This window comes from Vidua chalybeata, chromosome 2 (genome assembly GCF_026979565.1).
Source record: "Vidua chalybeata isolate OUT-0048 chromosome 2, bVidCha1 merged haplotype, whole genome shotgun sequence".
In the NCBI taxonomy this organism is placed as follows: Eukaryota; Metazoa; Chordata; class Aves; order Passeriformes; family Viduidae; genus Vidua; species Vidua chalybeata.
The window spans coordinates 38188071-38202216 of NC_071531.1; the positions used below are offsets into that span (position 1 = coordinate 38188071).

General features: G+C 37.0%; 1 protein-coding gene across 4 annotated transcripts in view; it reads left to right on the forward strand.

Annotated features, from left to right (window-relative positions):
- NALCN (sodium leak channel, non-selective) overlaps positions 1 to 14146 on the forward strand; it is a 229627-nt gene that overhangs the window by 17275 nt on the left and 198206 nt on the right. For all 4 annotated transcript variants that reach the window (XM_053935243.1, XM_053935244.1, XM_053935245.1 and 1 more), the window contains one exon: positions 13476 to 13559. In XM_053935243.1, coding sequence (XP_053791218.1) covers positions 13476 to 13559 — 84 coding nt within the window. The remainder of the gene's footprint in view (positions 1 to 13475; positions 13560 to 14146) is intronic.

Below are 14146 nucleotides of genomic sequence, written 5' to 3' on the forward strand. Positions count from 1 at the left end.
GACTCCTTCAAGGATGAAGATTCCACAAGCTCTTTAAACAGCCTATTCCAATGCTTGACCAACCTTCCGCAAAAAATATTTCTGGTAATGCTTAATCAAAATTTTCCATTTTTCTTTCAATGCTGTTCAATGAATAATATTTTTTAGTTAATTATTTGACATTCTTTGGATTATTATTTCTAGGGAAAATATTAGTTTAATATTATAATTTTGCCAAGAGCATATTGATCCACAGATTGCCAAAGATAGTGGCAAATGAAGTAAATAAGGCACTGTTTAGAAACCTGTTAGCATTTATTAAAGATGTTTGTATATGAAACATCTTTATATAAGGCAATTTTTGCTGCAGTGTTCTAATTTAAATTAATTCAAGTCTTTTAGTGAGTGCAATATCAATGAATGCATTGCCATATGGTTCTACTGAACTTTACCCTGAATTAGTATTTCTGTAAATGCTTGAGAAATTGAAATGCTAAAAAAACCTTTGAACTACAATTAATGCAAAATTACAGTCCAGCGAGAAACCTAATTTATGGAGAAGGTAGGGACTATCCACTTAAGTCCCAATTAATTACAATGTAAGTATAGCTGAGCTAGGAAGATTTTGAAAATGTCTACTTAGCACCTTCTGAGGACAAACAAAAAATACACTTTCTTTGGGTTTTAGGGTGTTTTAGAAAAGAAAGTAGTTTCTGAAACTGCTAGCCTTTTGTCTGTAGAAAGTTTCCCTTTTCCCTGTGTAAACTAAGTGACAAAAGAAACCAATGCCTCCATCCAAGAGTTTTCTTATCCCAGAAGGAAAGTTAAAGTGAAATCTTGCAGTGGTATTGTGTCTTTTATTACTCATGTTTCCTTCTGGGTTATTGTTGCTGTGCTAGTAAAATCTATCCAAACATTGGGCTGCTCATGCAGTTACTGTCACATGTCATGAACAAAAAAACTAATGCTGTTAATACATCTGTCTTTACTTTAAAACTTGTATCTGAAAAATTAAATTCAGGCTGTCATTTCTTACTGATTGAACTATTGTTAAAAACAGCATTCTAGGACAGTCTGGGTAATGTCTGTCTACATTGTAAAAAATATATATACAAGCAGTAAGAATTTGCAGTGGTTTGTGAAGTTTTATATGACACAGAGACAGAATTAGAGCAAGTCTGTTTCTTAGGACATATTCTTATGCTTACATTCTAAAAAATAATATTCTATATTGAAGATTTAAAAAACATTCTATATCGAAGAATGATAGCTTGGGATAGTAAATGTAATAAAAATGTAATAGTGTATAGTTAAAGCTTACTGAATTAAATTTGACATTGGTATTTTCACGATCTTTTCAGTTCAGAATTCCACTTCCTTCAATTGATCCTAGATTTGTTCTCATGCTCTTTAGTTCCCAGAATGTAAACAGGGTTCAGTGGCTCTTTAGTTCTGATTCCTGTCATGTTTGATGCTCCTTGGTCAGAAGGAGATTTGCAAGAATCAGTTGCATTAAGGAAGTATTGTGTGTCAAGTGAAAGCAGATCAATCTCCTTCATTTTATCATCAATAAAATTTAAAGTGCTTTCCAAATTACATGCAGTTTATGTCTAGTGCATAACTTAGTGATTGATTGGCAGGCTTCTGAGAGCATCATGAAGGAACTACTCTTTGGGTCTGTCAAAATAGTTCATGAGTCAACCTGGAACTTAACTGACAAGTCTTACGGTCCCTCAGAATCAAAGCTCACATTGATGTGCCCACTCATATGTCACTTAAGAGCATGACTCTATGTGCTTGACACAAGTCTATTTTCTGATTCAAGGAAATTTTCCAAAATTATGCCCTTGATGAAAAAGGAGCTGGGGTGGAATTGAAGAAGTGAAGGTTCTCAGGCTTAAAACATGTTGCTAGACGAGCATTGGACTTCTCAAAAAAAATAGGGCATCCTAACCTGTGACAGAAGGTCTTTATTTCTTTTAATCAATAGAATGAAAAAATTACCTTATGTTTTCTAGTAATGCATCTTCTGAAGGTCATCTCACATGGGTATGACCGAGGTAAGGATATCTTACTTTAAAGGGATCTTTTACCTTTATTAAAAGAATTTATTTTCAGCTTGTGTATGGGGAGACAGAAATATTCCAGGTAAATTGCTTATATTAGACACAGTTGCACTGGTGGCAAAAAATAACCAAAGAGGAAAATGTGCCAAAAACTATAACAAAAAGAAACCAAGTAATAGTTATCTCAGATGATAATTCAGCCTTTAGGGAATGAAAGATGAGTGCATATAGTTTCATTCCATAGACACTGTTAGGGTATATGAAATTTTCTTTATTAAACTGCATCCTCCTTGAAGCTTCTAATTGCTGTCATGATGGTATGAGAGAACCTACACTGCAATCATGTTGTGAAAAGGAGGCATGGTTTATCCTACTCCTCCATTAAGAGAGTTACATTGTAAAAAAAAGGCGAGAGTTCCTTCTCCTGTCTGTTAAAAAAGCCTCTTTGACACTTAATACTGAAAATGAGAATGTTTTTTATACAACACAAACACTACAATGAATTTAATAGAAATATCTTTTTTTTTAACTGTGCAGTTGTGACACGTGTCAGCTAACAAAGGAGATTGCAAAAAGTCATATGTAACGGTCCTTAACATTTTTCCCATTGTTCAATCAATTACATTTATAGCAAAACTTTTGTACTAACTGAAGTAGTTGTGAGTGGATTTATCAGAGTCTTATTTCAGTAGCACTGCATGCTCTTGACTGACTTCAGAACTCCTGCAAGGCGCAGAAGTGAATGGTTACACCATTAGCCTTCTGCATTCTTGGTGAATTCAGACATGAACTGGAACTAAGCTTCTTCTGCTACCAAAACAGTCACAAATAGATGGGAGCAGTTTAGCTTGCTTCTGTCTAGTACTAAAGACAACAAATTACTTAGTTAACTGAAATCAGTGGCTTCCAGCATGTCGGGTGTTTCCAGACAGCATTTGTGCTGTTCAGAGAGAACATTTTCCTCATCATTTCCTCATTATTTTTCCAATAGGTGTTTTGGTTGCTGTAGCTGCTGTCTGTCTGCTCAAGATGAGAGAATTAAGGATGAAGCTTGCAAAAAATAGATTTTTTGACTTTAAATAGGAAAAAAATATAATATTAATCAGCACTAACTTGAGGAACTGCAGTGGTCTGCAATTAGTTGTTTGTGTCTAAAGTAGGCTCTTTCAAAGGATAATTTATCTGGTTTTTTGTTGTTGTTGGTTTTTTTTTTTTTTCCATTGATAGAAAGGGAAGTTTAAAGTACATAGGCTAACACCTCACCTCTAGGTATCTCCCAGTCAGCAATTTTTCTAACTCATATATTTATTGTCAGTGGACAGGTGGGAACTACAGAAAGTATACACACAGTGCGATGCTAAATTATCTTTTAACACTTATGTCATTAACTGATTTATGCTTGAATTAATTTCTTCCATAATCATCCTAATTCATAAGTTTCTCTTGAGTTATCAATTACAGAACTGATGGTTACTGCACTTTATTACAAGTTTCTCTTTTGTGTTCTTTTCAGTAATTTTAGTATTAATTAACATGCCATTTTTATCAAACAAGAATGGAGAAATTACAAAATTAGTTTAATCTTTCCAATAAGTGATGGAAATATTAATAGAATTATGGTGAAAGACTGTCAACTGGCTTACCAGCTTTTGGTAACTTTGTCAAGGGTGTTTCTGTTGCATTACAGACTGAAAATAGAAGATTGAAATTTTGAAATTAGTTTTACTCCATCACTTTAGAAGTGCTGTGTACCCATAGTTTATAAATGAGTTAAGGATCAAGAACTTGTGTTCTTTTCAAAGGTTGGATAGTAAAACAGAGTATGTGGCTCCTGTCATCCAGCAATAACATGTTCTGATGTTCTTATGATAACTCTTGAAAGCTCCGTCTTGGGATGTGCAAGTCACAAACCAAAGTGAGAACCTTGACCTTGAGGGAAGGGACATAACCAGTGGAATCAATGGCAAGGATAAGAAAATCTTGGGATGCTTTGAATAAAGAGAGTGAAGGGGAAAAGATAGAGAAAACTACATACCTGTGGTCATAAAAAGATCACAAAGTAAATACAAAAAAGACTATTTGTCATAAGATTTGAGTTTCTGTTTTACCCTATGCCTTGTCATTATAAGATGAAAATTACTTATCCTTGTGACAAATTATTTTACAAAAATAGATATATATTAAAATACATATATATATATTTATATTTAAAAATGGACTTTTGTACTGTGTATAATGTTGGAAACCTAGATATGTAGTGCAGGTCGTATGCTATACTGTGTTGGCAAAGAATATGTTATTTCAAACTGTTTTAGAGCTTAATACTGGAATATTTTAGTGTTGGAGCTGTGATTGTTAGTTTTAAATATTATTTCATGTAAAAAGTATTTATATCCATTATTTGAATACGAGAGTCTACAAAAGTTGGTTCTTCTGTCTCACCTTTTTCCTCTGTTTGTTGTTGCTTTGCTAAGTGTCTACGACCATCGTAAGGGCATCTGTTCCCAGGCTACTGAGAATGTGTTGCTCATAAAATGCTCTGATGCTGTTTCCAGTCACAGGAAATTAAAGAAATTAAAACTGATTATCATAAGGGAAAGAAACTGGAAGTTGCCTGCAGCATGCTGCTAGTTGGGTGTCACTGCCTGTGGGCCAGGGAAGGTTAGAGACCATGGCACTGGAATATACGCACCTGTTTCTATGGTTACTTGTGTCTGTTTGTATTGGAGTGTTTATTACAGGAAAGTAATGACTCATATTACACAGTGGGGCTTTTTGCACCATTTTTTCATTAGCACATTAGAAAATCAAATGCATTTAAATTACTTTGTTGAAAGTACATAAGCAGTATTTCTAAAATAAAAATGGTAGTTATTCTAACTGGTCAAGGGGTCATGGAAGTTTTTAGTGAGAAATTATTCTGGGGCATGGATTGAATTGTGTCCATATAATAAAATATTTAGTGACTTACCATGATCAAAATTTAACTAAAAGTTACTAAGAAAAGCTATACTGCTCACTGAATTTCATAACGTAGCTAGAAATATACAGACCAATTAGATGAACAAAATTTTACTTTTTGGTAATGTTATTTCTTTCCTCTCCAATAGCACTTTCAAGGATTACTTTCTTGTTATTCTTCTTCATGAAAACAGCTATTATTGAGAGATATTTTAAATTACTTCATGTCAGAGTAAAATGATACATTATATTGGGAAAGCAGTGAAACCATCATACTGGATAACATGTTTTCAGGTAGCAAGAGAGGGAAATTCATTCCTAATGTGCCTTTCTGTGTTGAAATTCACATTTTCAAGGAAGTCTGCTATAACTAAAAAATTCTGTTTTATTTTATTTTACTCCCATGTTGTCTTCTCTCTTAATTTGAGAGGATCAAAAAAGACATGATGATAAACAAATCTTAATGCCACCCAAATCCCTGTTGAAGGGAATAAGAGCATTTCTGTGCAGCTGTATTTTCATGAAAATGATGAAATTTATGTGGGATTTTTAAGGGAGTAAGCTGAATGTAAAATTGGATTTCACAGTATTGTGTTCTCCACCATTAATATAAATATGGATTTCTTACAGCAATACTAGAATTTTTGTTTCAAGAAACTTTTCCTGGTCTCTGTAGTAAAAAAAATTATTCTTCGGCATTTTATAATGCCGATTACCAAATGATAAAATCCTCTTTCTGGAAAGTACCTCCTTCTTATGTATTCCAACCCTCATCATTGTGGATTTTTCTTCTGATGAATGAAAGCTTTGAGTGTCAATCATAAATTGAGTTTTGTCATGTTAGATGAGACTGTTTGCCTATCAAAATTCCCTGTTCAGCCTCCAGGCAATATTTGATACTGCAAAGTAAAAGCTTTCACCTTGAAACATTTGGATCCCAATCTTTCCATCGCATCCACCATAAAGACTGGAGCTAGGGGAGGCAGAATACTGCTGAATGAAGCGCAGCAGTGTCTATTTCACATCACCTCTGTGAGACTGCAGAGTACTTCCAAGAGTGAGCACATGTCCATGCATGTGGAACTAGATATAGTACTAGAGTTAACCCCAAAAAACTGGCATTTGGTGGAGATTGGCTTAGATGCCCACAACTAGGGAACAGTCTGGGTTGGAAGGAACCTGAAGAGATGGTCTGGACCAACTTCTTGCTCAAAGCTGGGCTGAGTTGGTTAGCCAGGGTTCTACGAAATTTCATCTTAAATATTTCTAGCAAAAAACATGCTAGCATTTCTCTGGGCAATGTGATCAGGTGTTTGACTGTTCTCACAATTGAGACAGTTTCCTGTGCACTTCTGGGAAACAGTGAGTGCTGTTTCATGTAGGGGAATCCTATTAATCTGCGGCGTGGGTTTTCGCTCTCCCTGGCTGCACGCAGCTCTTGGGAGCCTGGCTGTGGCATATCTTCCATGTGCTGCCGGGGTTTGCTGCCGTGGGTTCCCGGACACAGCTCCATGTCTCAGGCGCGTGGGCTGGCCAGCCTCTGTTACCATGCGCTAGGGATCTGGTAAAGAGGTAAGGAATTTGTCCATTTACTCCATGCTTGGCAGGAACGGTTTATTGGTCATGTGGTGCGGTTCGATGGAAAGACACAACCACTCCTGGCACTCGCATGGGAGAAAATGGCGCCTGGGTGCCGGCGGGGTAGGATTTTATGGAGGGGCAGGGTGAGAGGATCCACGGCCTGCCGGCCAATAGGGGTGGCTGCTGTGGCGGTGACGCCAGCAACAGCGACCAACCAGAGAACCCCGCAGGGGCGGGCACCGAGCCTCGGGCTGAGCGGGATCGTGTGGCTTGGGGTGGCTGGCACGGGGTTTCCTGAGGCCGGACGGGGGGGGTGGTTACAGGAGCAGCAGAGGGGGAAGATCTGGCAGCAGGCAGCATGGGGCCAGAAACCGCGGGGGGGAAACGACACAGGGGAAGCGCGGAGGTACACAGGACTTGATTAGCTAACACAAATAAGAACCCCTAAAACCCAATCCCAGGATGCAACATTAATCCTCCTGATCAGCCACCTTTAGATTTGCTGAATCCTTAAGATGTCCAGGGAAGCCAAGTCAGCTAGTAAGGCAATACCTGGGGCACTGAATACAGATGGTTAATGAGCAGATGGAGAGGGAGATGAAATTCAAGCTTTCAGTGCAGTAACCCATAAAATCTCTGCAGGACATGTTGGCACCCAGCTGCAATGGTAAGGTGGTGTATCAAGAGAGCAGCCATATAATACAGCAGCAAAGCTCTCTTCCTCAAGGGTTTAGGAGCTGTATTTCTGTTGGGGATTAGCATCTCTTCTCTATGGGCTAGATATGAAGAGTGTGCCTGGAGGCTCTCAATAGTGGTCAATCCAAAGTACTTGACACTGGATTGAACTGAGATGCTCTACAATGTTGTGGGTGACACAGGTGGTGTGTTGTGGCATTCCTTTCCACTGTTTTGTGAAAATAGTTATTCCCTTCAATACTTTTGTACTTGATGAAGTGAGTTGTGTAACATTTTGATGCTTGTCCCTGGTTTGGGTTTGAGGGGGAGGGTTTGTGTGGTTTTCTTTTTTTTGTTTGTTTGTTTGTTTAACTTAACAGTTTTGGTTTAAAACACTGTTTTTTAACTCTTACTAATTCCCCGACCCCATTTTTTTTTTACAGAAAACACTGTTATAGAATTATTAGCAAGTAAAATGGTTCTTGTTTGTCTGTCTGAAAGTCTTGAGTTTTGCTTCACAGCCAGAATTGTTTCTTCCTTTACAGTTTTTTGTTTGTTTTTTTTCTGTTAAAAACAGCATATGAAATGTGAACACTATAGTTTAATATCCACCCGGTATGATATGAAACATGAAATACTAAATTTAGTATAGTTAATTGCATATATTAACAATAATCTAGTCTGCCTTAAAAACAGGCTTGAAACTGTTCTTTAGTGAATAGTTCTTTAGCCTTGTATCTTTATTGGTGTTTCTTAAAACAATCTGAAAGTCTCAACAAATTCAATTTAAAATCAATTATTGTAAGGATGCAATCAATGATTGCAAAGGATGAACTAGTGGTTCTTTAGTGATTATAGGGTTTTTTGTAATGATCAATTGAAACTATGTTGTTGTGTGTCTGTAGCATGTGTGGCATCACTCTCTTACCCGAAGGACCAGCAAAAGCTGTGTTTCATTTTATTAATTAAAAATAGTGTAATTTTGGGATTTGTGTTTTAACATCTAATGATTTTTTCAATGTTTTTCTAGTATAGAATACAAGATTACCCTCAATATTACATTATCTGTTAGGAAAAAGATAAATTATGTACTATGGAATGTGTTACTTAAAGCATCTGATGGTGGAGCAGTTCAGTACAATGCATGAGTACTTACAAATTGAACTTACTTAGTTCAGTGATGATATTATACTTGTTGTAGCCATTCAGAGTTAAGTTTTACACAGAAATTGTAATTCCATTGGCTGTTTCAAATCAGTTGCTATTATGTGAGTATATTTTAAATAGGTTCCTGCATTATGAATGAAGATACTTTATCATCAAGAAGACATGCAAAAAATGAAAAGTTGTGTCACTCCCACACATACATTGTTTCTTTTTTTCCCCTTTAATAGAGACTTTTAAAGTAAACATATTTTGGGTTATTTTGAAGTGATCCTATCACTGTTGTAGATGACAAACTTAGAGGTGAACCACCCATTAAAAATATTTCAGTTTTTCTTTAGTTATTAGCAACTAACTAAGTAATTCACAATTTCTTTTGTTTCCTGCCCTTTGTTCCCAACCTTTGTTTGACACATGAGGACATCAGTGAAATAGTTTTATTCTGAGGGATGGAAAAGGAGAATTGAGAACAGTCAGATGCAGTTTTCCTTCTTGATTCGGCCATATTTCTTCATTGTCTTTACTGTGTGAGTAAAATATTGAAAGTGTTTGTCAGGTTGGGAGCTGGACTGGATTGTCCATATTGTTCTGCAACTAAGCAGACTATAAACTGCAGGTTTTTAAGTAAATAGGGAAAGTCTGAAGATGAACCAAAAATATAAGGAATGTATGCATAGTCTGTGACCAGGTAGGAGATACATAACCTCTGTGTGTGTATATGTATCTGCATATGCAAGGAGAGAGAGAGGTTAGGCAAGGTGCTCCCTTGAGCTCTGATTTAATTTTGTGTCCCACTCAAACCTCTGTGCCCAGCAGTGTTTTTGCGGGGTCAGAGAGTGAGGGAGGAAAGGTTGGTTTCCCCAACTCAGCTGTGCTCTCTCTTTTAGCTTGCTTTTTCTGTTATAATGACACAGCATCTGGAGGAAAAAAAAATTACAAGTTCTTATCCCTCTATTCCTTCTAGTTCATCCTGTGCTCTTTTTGTTGCTACTAAAATCTCCATAAATGTCAACCTCCATACCTTAATGCTTGTTTGTAGTCCTTTATAAAGTAGCCCACAGGATGATCTGAAGGGTGTACCAGAGTTGATGATGTGCTTTGTTTACCACTACCGGCACATGCTGGATCCAGTGATCATGACAGAATGGCATAGTAGCTCGTTGTTACTGAGCTTGCTGGTCTCTCTCTGCATTCTTTCAGCTATCCCATTTGTCAGAGACTCTTAGGAAAAGTGGGAGACTAGGGTTCTAATGAGAGATCCAGCACTGCAGGACTCTTTTCCAGATGATGGTAAATGTGATTATTCAGGGCAAATATCACATTACTTCTTTTATTTAGCTTTCAGACAGAGTCAGCTGGAAAGAGGCAGGAGGGAAGGGCTGAGAGAACAGGTTGTAGTCAGGGATGAAAGAGAAGCAAAAATTCCTGAAGGCAATCAAGGAGGCAGAGGAGGCTGTTGATTTGCAGGGACTTTCTGTTCATCCCAAGGTGTTCCTGAGGTGTTATGAGACAAGCGGGGCAGAAATGACCTTGGGGATGTCTGTGCTGTCACCTAGCTAAGCTGTCTACCTTACCACTGAGATACTGAAATTGCTTGAGAAAATTAGCAGGCAAGCAGATTGCTTTATGCAATTTGGGGATTAATTAGAGTATTTTGTTTTCAGCAAGGTTGATAATGAAATAAGCATTTATTAAAGAGTTGCATTCTGTCTAGTCTTCCCTTATCATGTGAGTTAAACTGTAATGGTTCTCATGGAGTGACTGCCTCAGGTGTTATTAGTTCTGTCTGTGGTTCTCTCTGTATTTTGTACTGACTCACATTTTCAATGTGTTAGGTCTTAATTTTTTTTTCCCCTGTGAACTTGTATAATGATTGTTCAGGGCATCTAATATTGGCTATAGGCATTTTATCTTTAATGTGCTCAGCACAATTGAGAAAGTGGATCTTCTGGCACCTTGTGGTGCTTTATTTTGCAGGAGTGGAAAATGATTTTGTTGTCTCGATAGGCTGTAAATCATGTTGCTGGAGAAGTTTTCAGGACCAGCTGTGCACATCAAGAATCCACTATCCATTGTAGGCAGTAGTAAGGCAGCAATTTTAATGACTTTAAGAGTTTTTGATTAGTCTCTGCACAAGTCTTCTTGTCTACAGTACTAATCCTTCATGTTCTGGAATGGTGCATTCAGAAAAAAAATACTAAATGAAACTTCATCAATAATTCTCAGATTTCAGCAGATACAACGGAAAAAGGTTGTGGGGTTAACACATTGCAGTACTTCAGCTATTTTAGGTACGATGTCACTAGAGGTATTTAAATGTCATATATTTGTATGCCTTTCCAAGACTAAGAGCTGTCATTGACCATGAGTGTGGTATTTCAGCCTAAAGATTTTTTTCAAATATGAATGAAACTCACTGTTCATTGCTATTAATAAAAAGTTCCAGCCTATGTTTAGCCAGAATTTTTCATGGAAGTAGCACATATATTCTGATTTTTGCATTAAGCAGAATGTGGTCCTGCCTTAAAAATACTTCCAACAGTAACTAACATCCATCCACTCTGATTTTTGCATTAAGCAGAATGTGGTCCTGCCTTAAAAATACTTCCAACAGCAACTAACATCCATCCACATGTCAATAGACTGTATAAAAGCATTGAAGATTCCCCACTACATCCACTGCCAGACAAATGGCAAATGACATTAATAGGATTTAGCCAAAGCCTCTCTACATGTAAAGTGGAAAGGGCCAGGAGCTCCCCTAAAAGGCATAGTTTCTTCAGATGTCATTCGGGTGCACTGAGTGTGGGTGCACTTTCTGTGGGTGACCCACTGAAAGCCGTCCTTACTGGGAGGGTGTAGCTGTGGAAGCAGGCTGAGTGTGACAGTGAGAGCAGTGAGCTGGTGCAGCAGCCTGACTGGTGAGAAGACTGGAAAAGGTCATGACATCTTCCATTGTAAAGAGAAAACAGCAAAGCTGCTTCAATCATACCAAACCTATTGTGGAGAGAAAAAGCAGTTTCTAAAAAAAGATTTGGCTTTCAGTGAGAACTTGGTGGGTTATTCAGAGGAGGGTGAATACAGGAACTCCTGCCTAAGTTCATGCTCAGATCTGCACAGCACCACTCAGGGAAGACTTTTTGTTTAGGCAAAGGGTGCTTAAGAGAAGAAAAGTAATTTTCAAGGAGTTCTTCAGCAAGAGAAAGACCAATCAGCATTTTTGTTCAGAGCCACAATTGAAACATTCAAATAGCATGTTGATGCAAATCTCATTGGAGATTTGTTCCAGAGTAAGAGATTTAGAGTGTGAATAGCTAATCTCTGTGGAGAAATAACATGTTTGTGCTTTACAGGTACTGAGCATAACCACTAAATAGCTGAGTTCTCTCAGCCCTGAGTGAAGAGTTACTGATTAGCTCAGAGTTTATGTGGGGAACTAAGTCTACTTTCTTCAGGAAGGACAGGCGAAAAATATCATGCAAAAGTTCCTGTTCTGTTGTTTCCCTGATTTGCAGTCTTCCTCCTCATAGTTCTTGAATTGAGAACTTTAACATCCTTATGTGTTAGAAAGTCTTTGTTTGAAAATAGTGCCAAAGTTCTCTGTCCTCTACTTCTGATTTGAAAATCACTAAATGTACTTTCCTGATTCCCTAACAGTTCACTTCTCCCCTGAATAATTTTTGCAACTGAAATAAACTTTTAAAATGTATTTTGTCTCTATTTACACAATATATCATGCTGTCACCTACTGCAAGAAATAATCATTTTTAGGATAGTGTATGTCACTGAAAAGATTAGATTAAAACAAAACATCTTGTCTGTGCTTTTAGACTTAAAAAAAATATTAAAATAACTATAACTGAGATAAAGAAAAATATTTATAAAACCAGGACTCACATAAGGCCAAAGTCCAGCAATGGCTTCAAGATTCTTGAGACATGACAGTAATTTTTCCCCAATTACAGCTGTGAAAAGTGGATGTCAAACATTTCCATTTGCACCTCGAAGATCACTTAAGAGGACTCAAAGAGTGTATAAGGCAGGGAAGGCTGTATTAAATCTGTTGTGGGAAACTTCATTTAAAAATGTGTGATTTTGTGCCCTGAGATGCGCTGTCATTGTCTCTGCATATGTTTCTACATTAATGGGATATCCACTTTTCCTTAGGTGTATTTTTGTCTAGTCTCCCTTTCAACAAGCTTCATCTCTCTACATGCATTTGTTCCCTAACTTCCTCTGGGCTCCACGAGGTACGCAAAGCTATCTTACACTCAGCTATAATCTATCTAATAAATGGAGATATTTTTGACTTCAGTGTTTGAAGTGTCAGGCATTAGCAGCCCAACAAAGAAGTGTTTTTATAACTTGCACTTGAGGGTCTGTGTCACATGTTGTCAGAAATGGTATGAAACATGAGGATATTGAAACATGCAAACTGGAACAGAGGTTGAGAATAGTGCGGAAAAAAAGGAAGCTGAGCTTGGATGCAGAATTGTCCATGCTGCCTTTTAGGAGTGATCTCTGGATTGGACTGTCACCAAAACCACTCTCTGATGTTATAATGGTTGCTGTCAAGTGTTTTTGAAATAGCAAGGTTTTTCCAGAGTGCAGAACATGATTGAAAACTTTTGAAGAAATGAATGTAAAATGATACTGATTTAATTGAAGCTGTTCAACAGTACTGAAATAATTGAATAGTGCAATAGATTGCTAGCATTTTACACTGATCTTCCTGTGTAAGTATTTTGTAATGAGAAATACAATGGAAGAGTAAGTCCAGTATTCATTTTTTGTGTGTTTTTTGATTTACAGTAGTCTTTGTAAGTTTTTTTTTTATACAGAAATATCGCATGAGAATGTAGTATTTATTCACCTACACAATGTGTATATATGTTTCCAGCATATTCTAATCCAGATACTAGGCTTTTGGAGTCTTTCAAAAGTGGCCTCTTAGAAGAGAATACTTCTCTTCCTTCCAAGAGTTCTTACTTATGTTTGTGAATTCTTATGATAAACAGAAATTAACCTCTTAGCTTTCCTTTCTTGTAGGGTGACAGCTCCTATGTAAAGGATCGTTGGTGTGTGTTTGATGGATTCATGGTCTTTTGTCTTTGGGTGTCACTAGTTTTGCAGGTAATCGTTTCACTTTCTTTTACAATGAATAGTTCCTTGATTGTTAAAAATACATGGCACAATCAAATAAACATGAGTTGTGGAAGTAGACTTGACCATGGATAAAATTGTTTAAAAAAACCATGCTGAATTCAACTGATTTATAATTGCACATTGCAGCATATCTACATTAGTAGTAGAATTTATCTTGATTATTTTTTCTTATTTAATCTGAGGTTTGTTAACGTTAACCCTGTGCAGTCAGAAGGAGAAAGAGGATCTTCAGAGAGACATTTCTCTCTTACTCCACATGATAGTTGTGCTCATTTCCTTCCTGTGAGTCTAGTAGGGTGCCATGGTGACTAGCTCAGGCACCTAAAGGGAGAATTATTCCAATGGTAGACATTTGCCATTCTGTAGTTGTAATGATATAGTGAGTGGAGTGGTTTCATGCAGTATCACTTATACCTAAAAAAATATTTTCTAAAACTCATGTTAAAGCACAATGAAAAAAAACCAAAACATTTGGAAACAGTTTGATAATTGTTTTTATAAATAAGGGAAGTTGGACATATTGCAAAAAAATTGCAGTGTTAAGGTATAGGTGA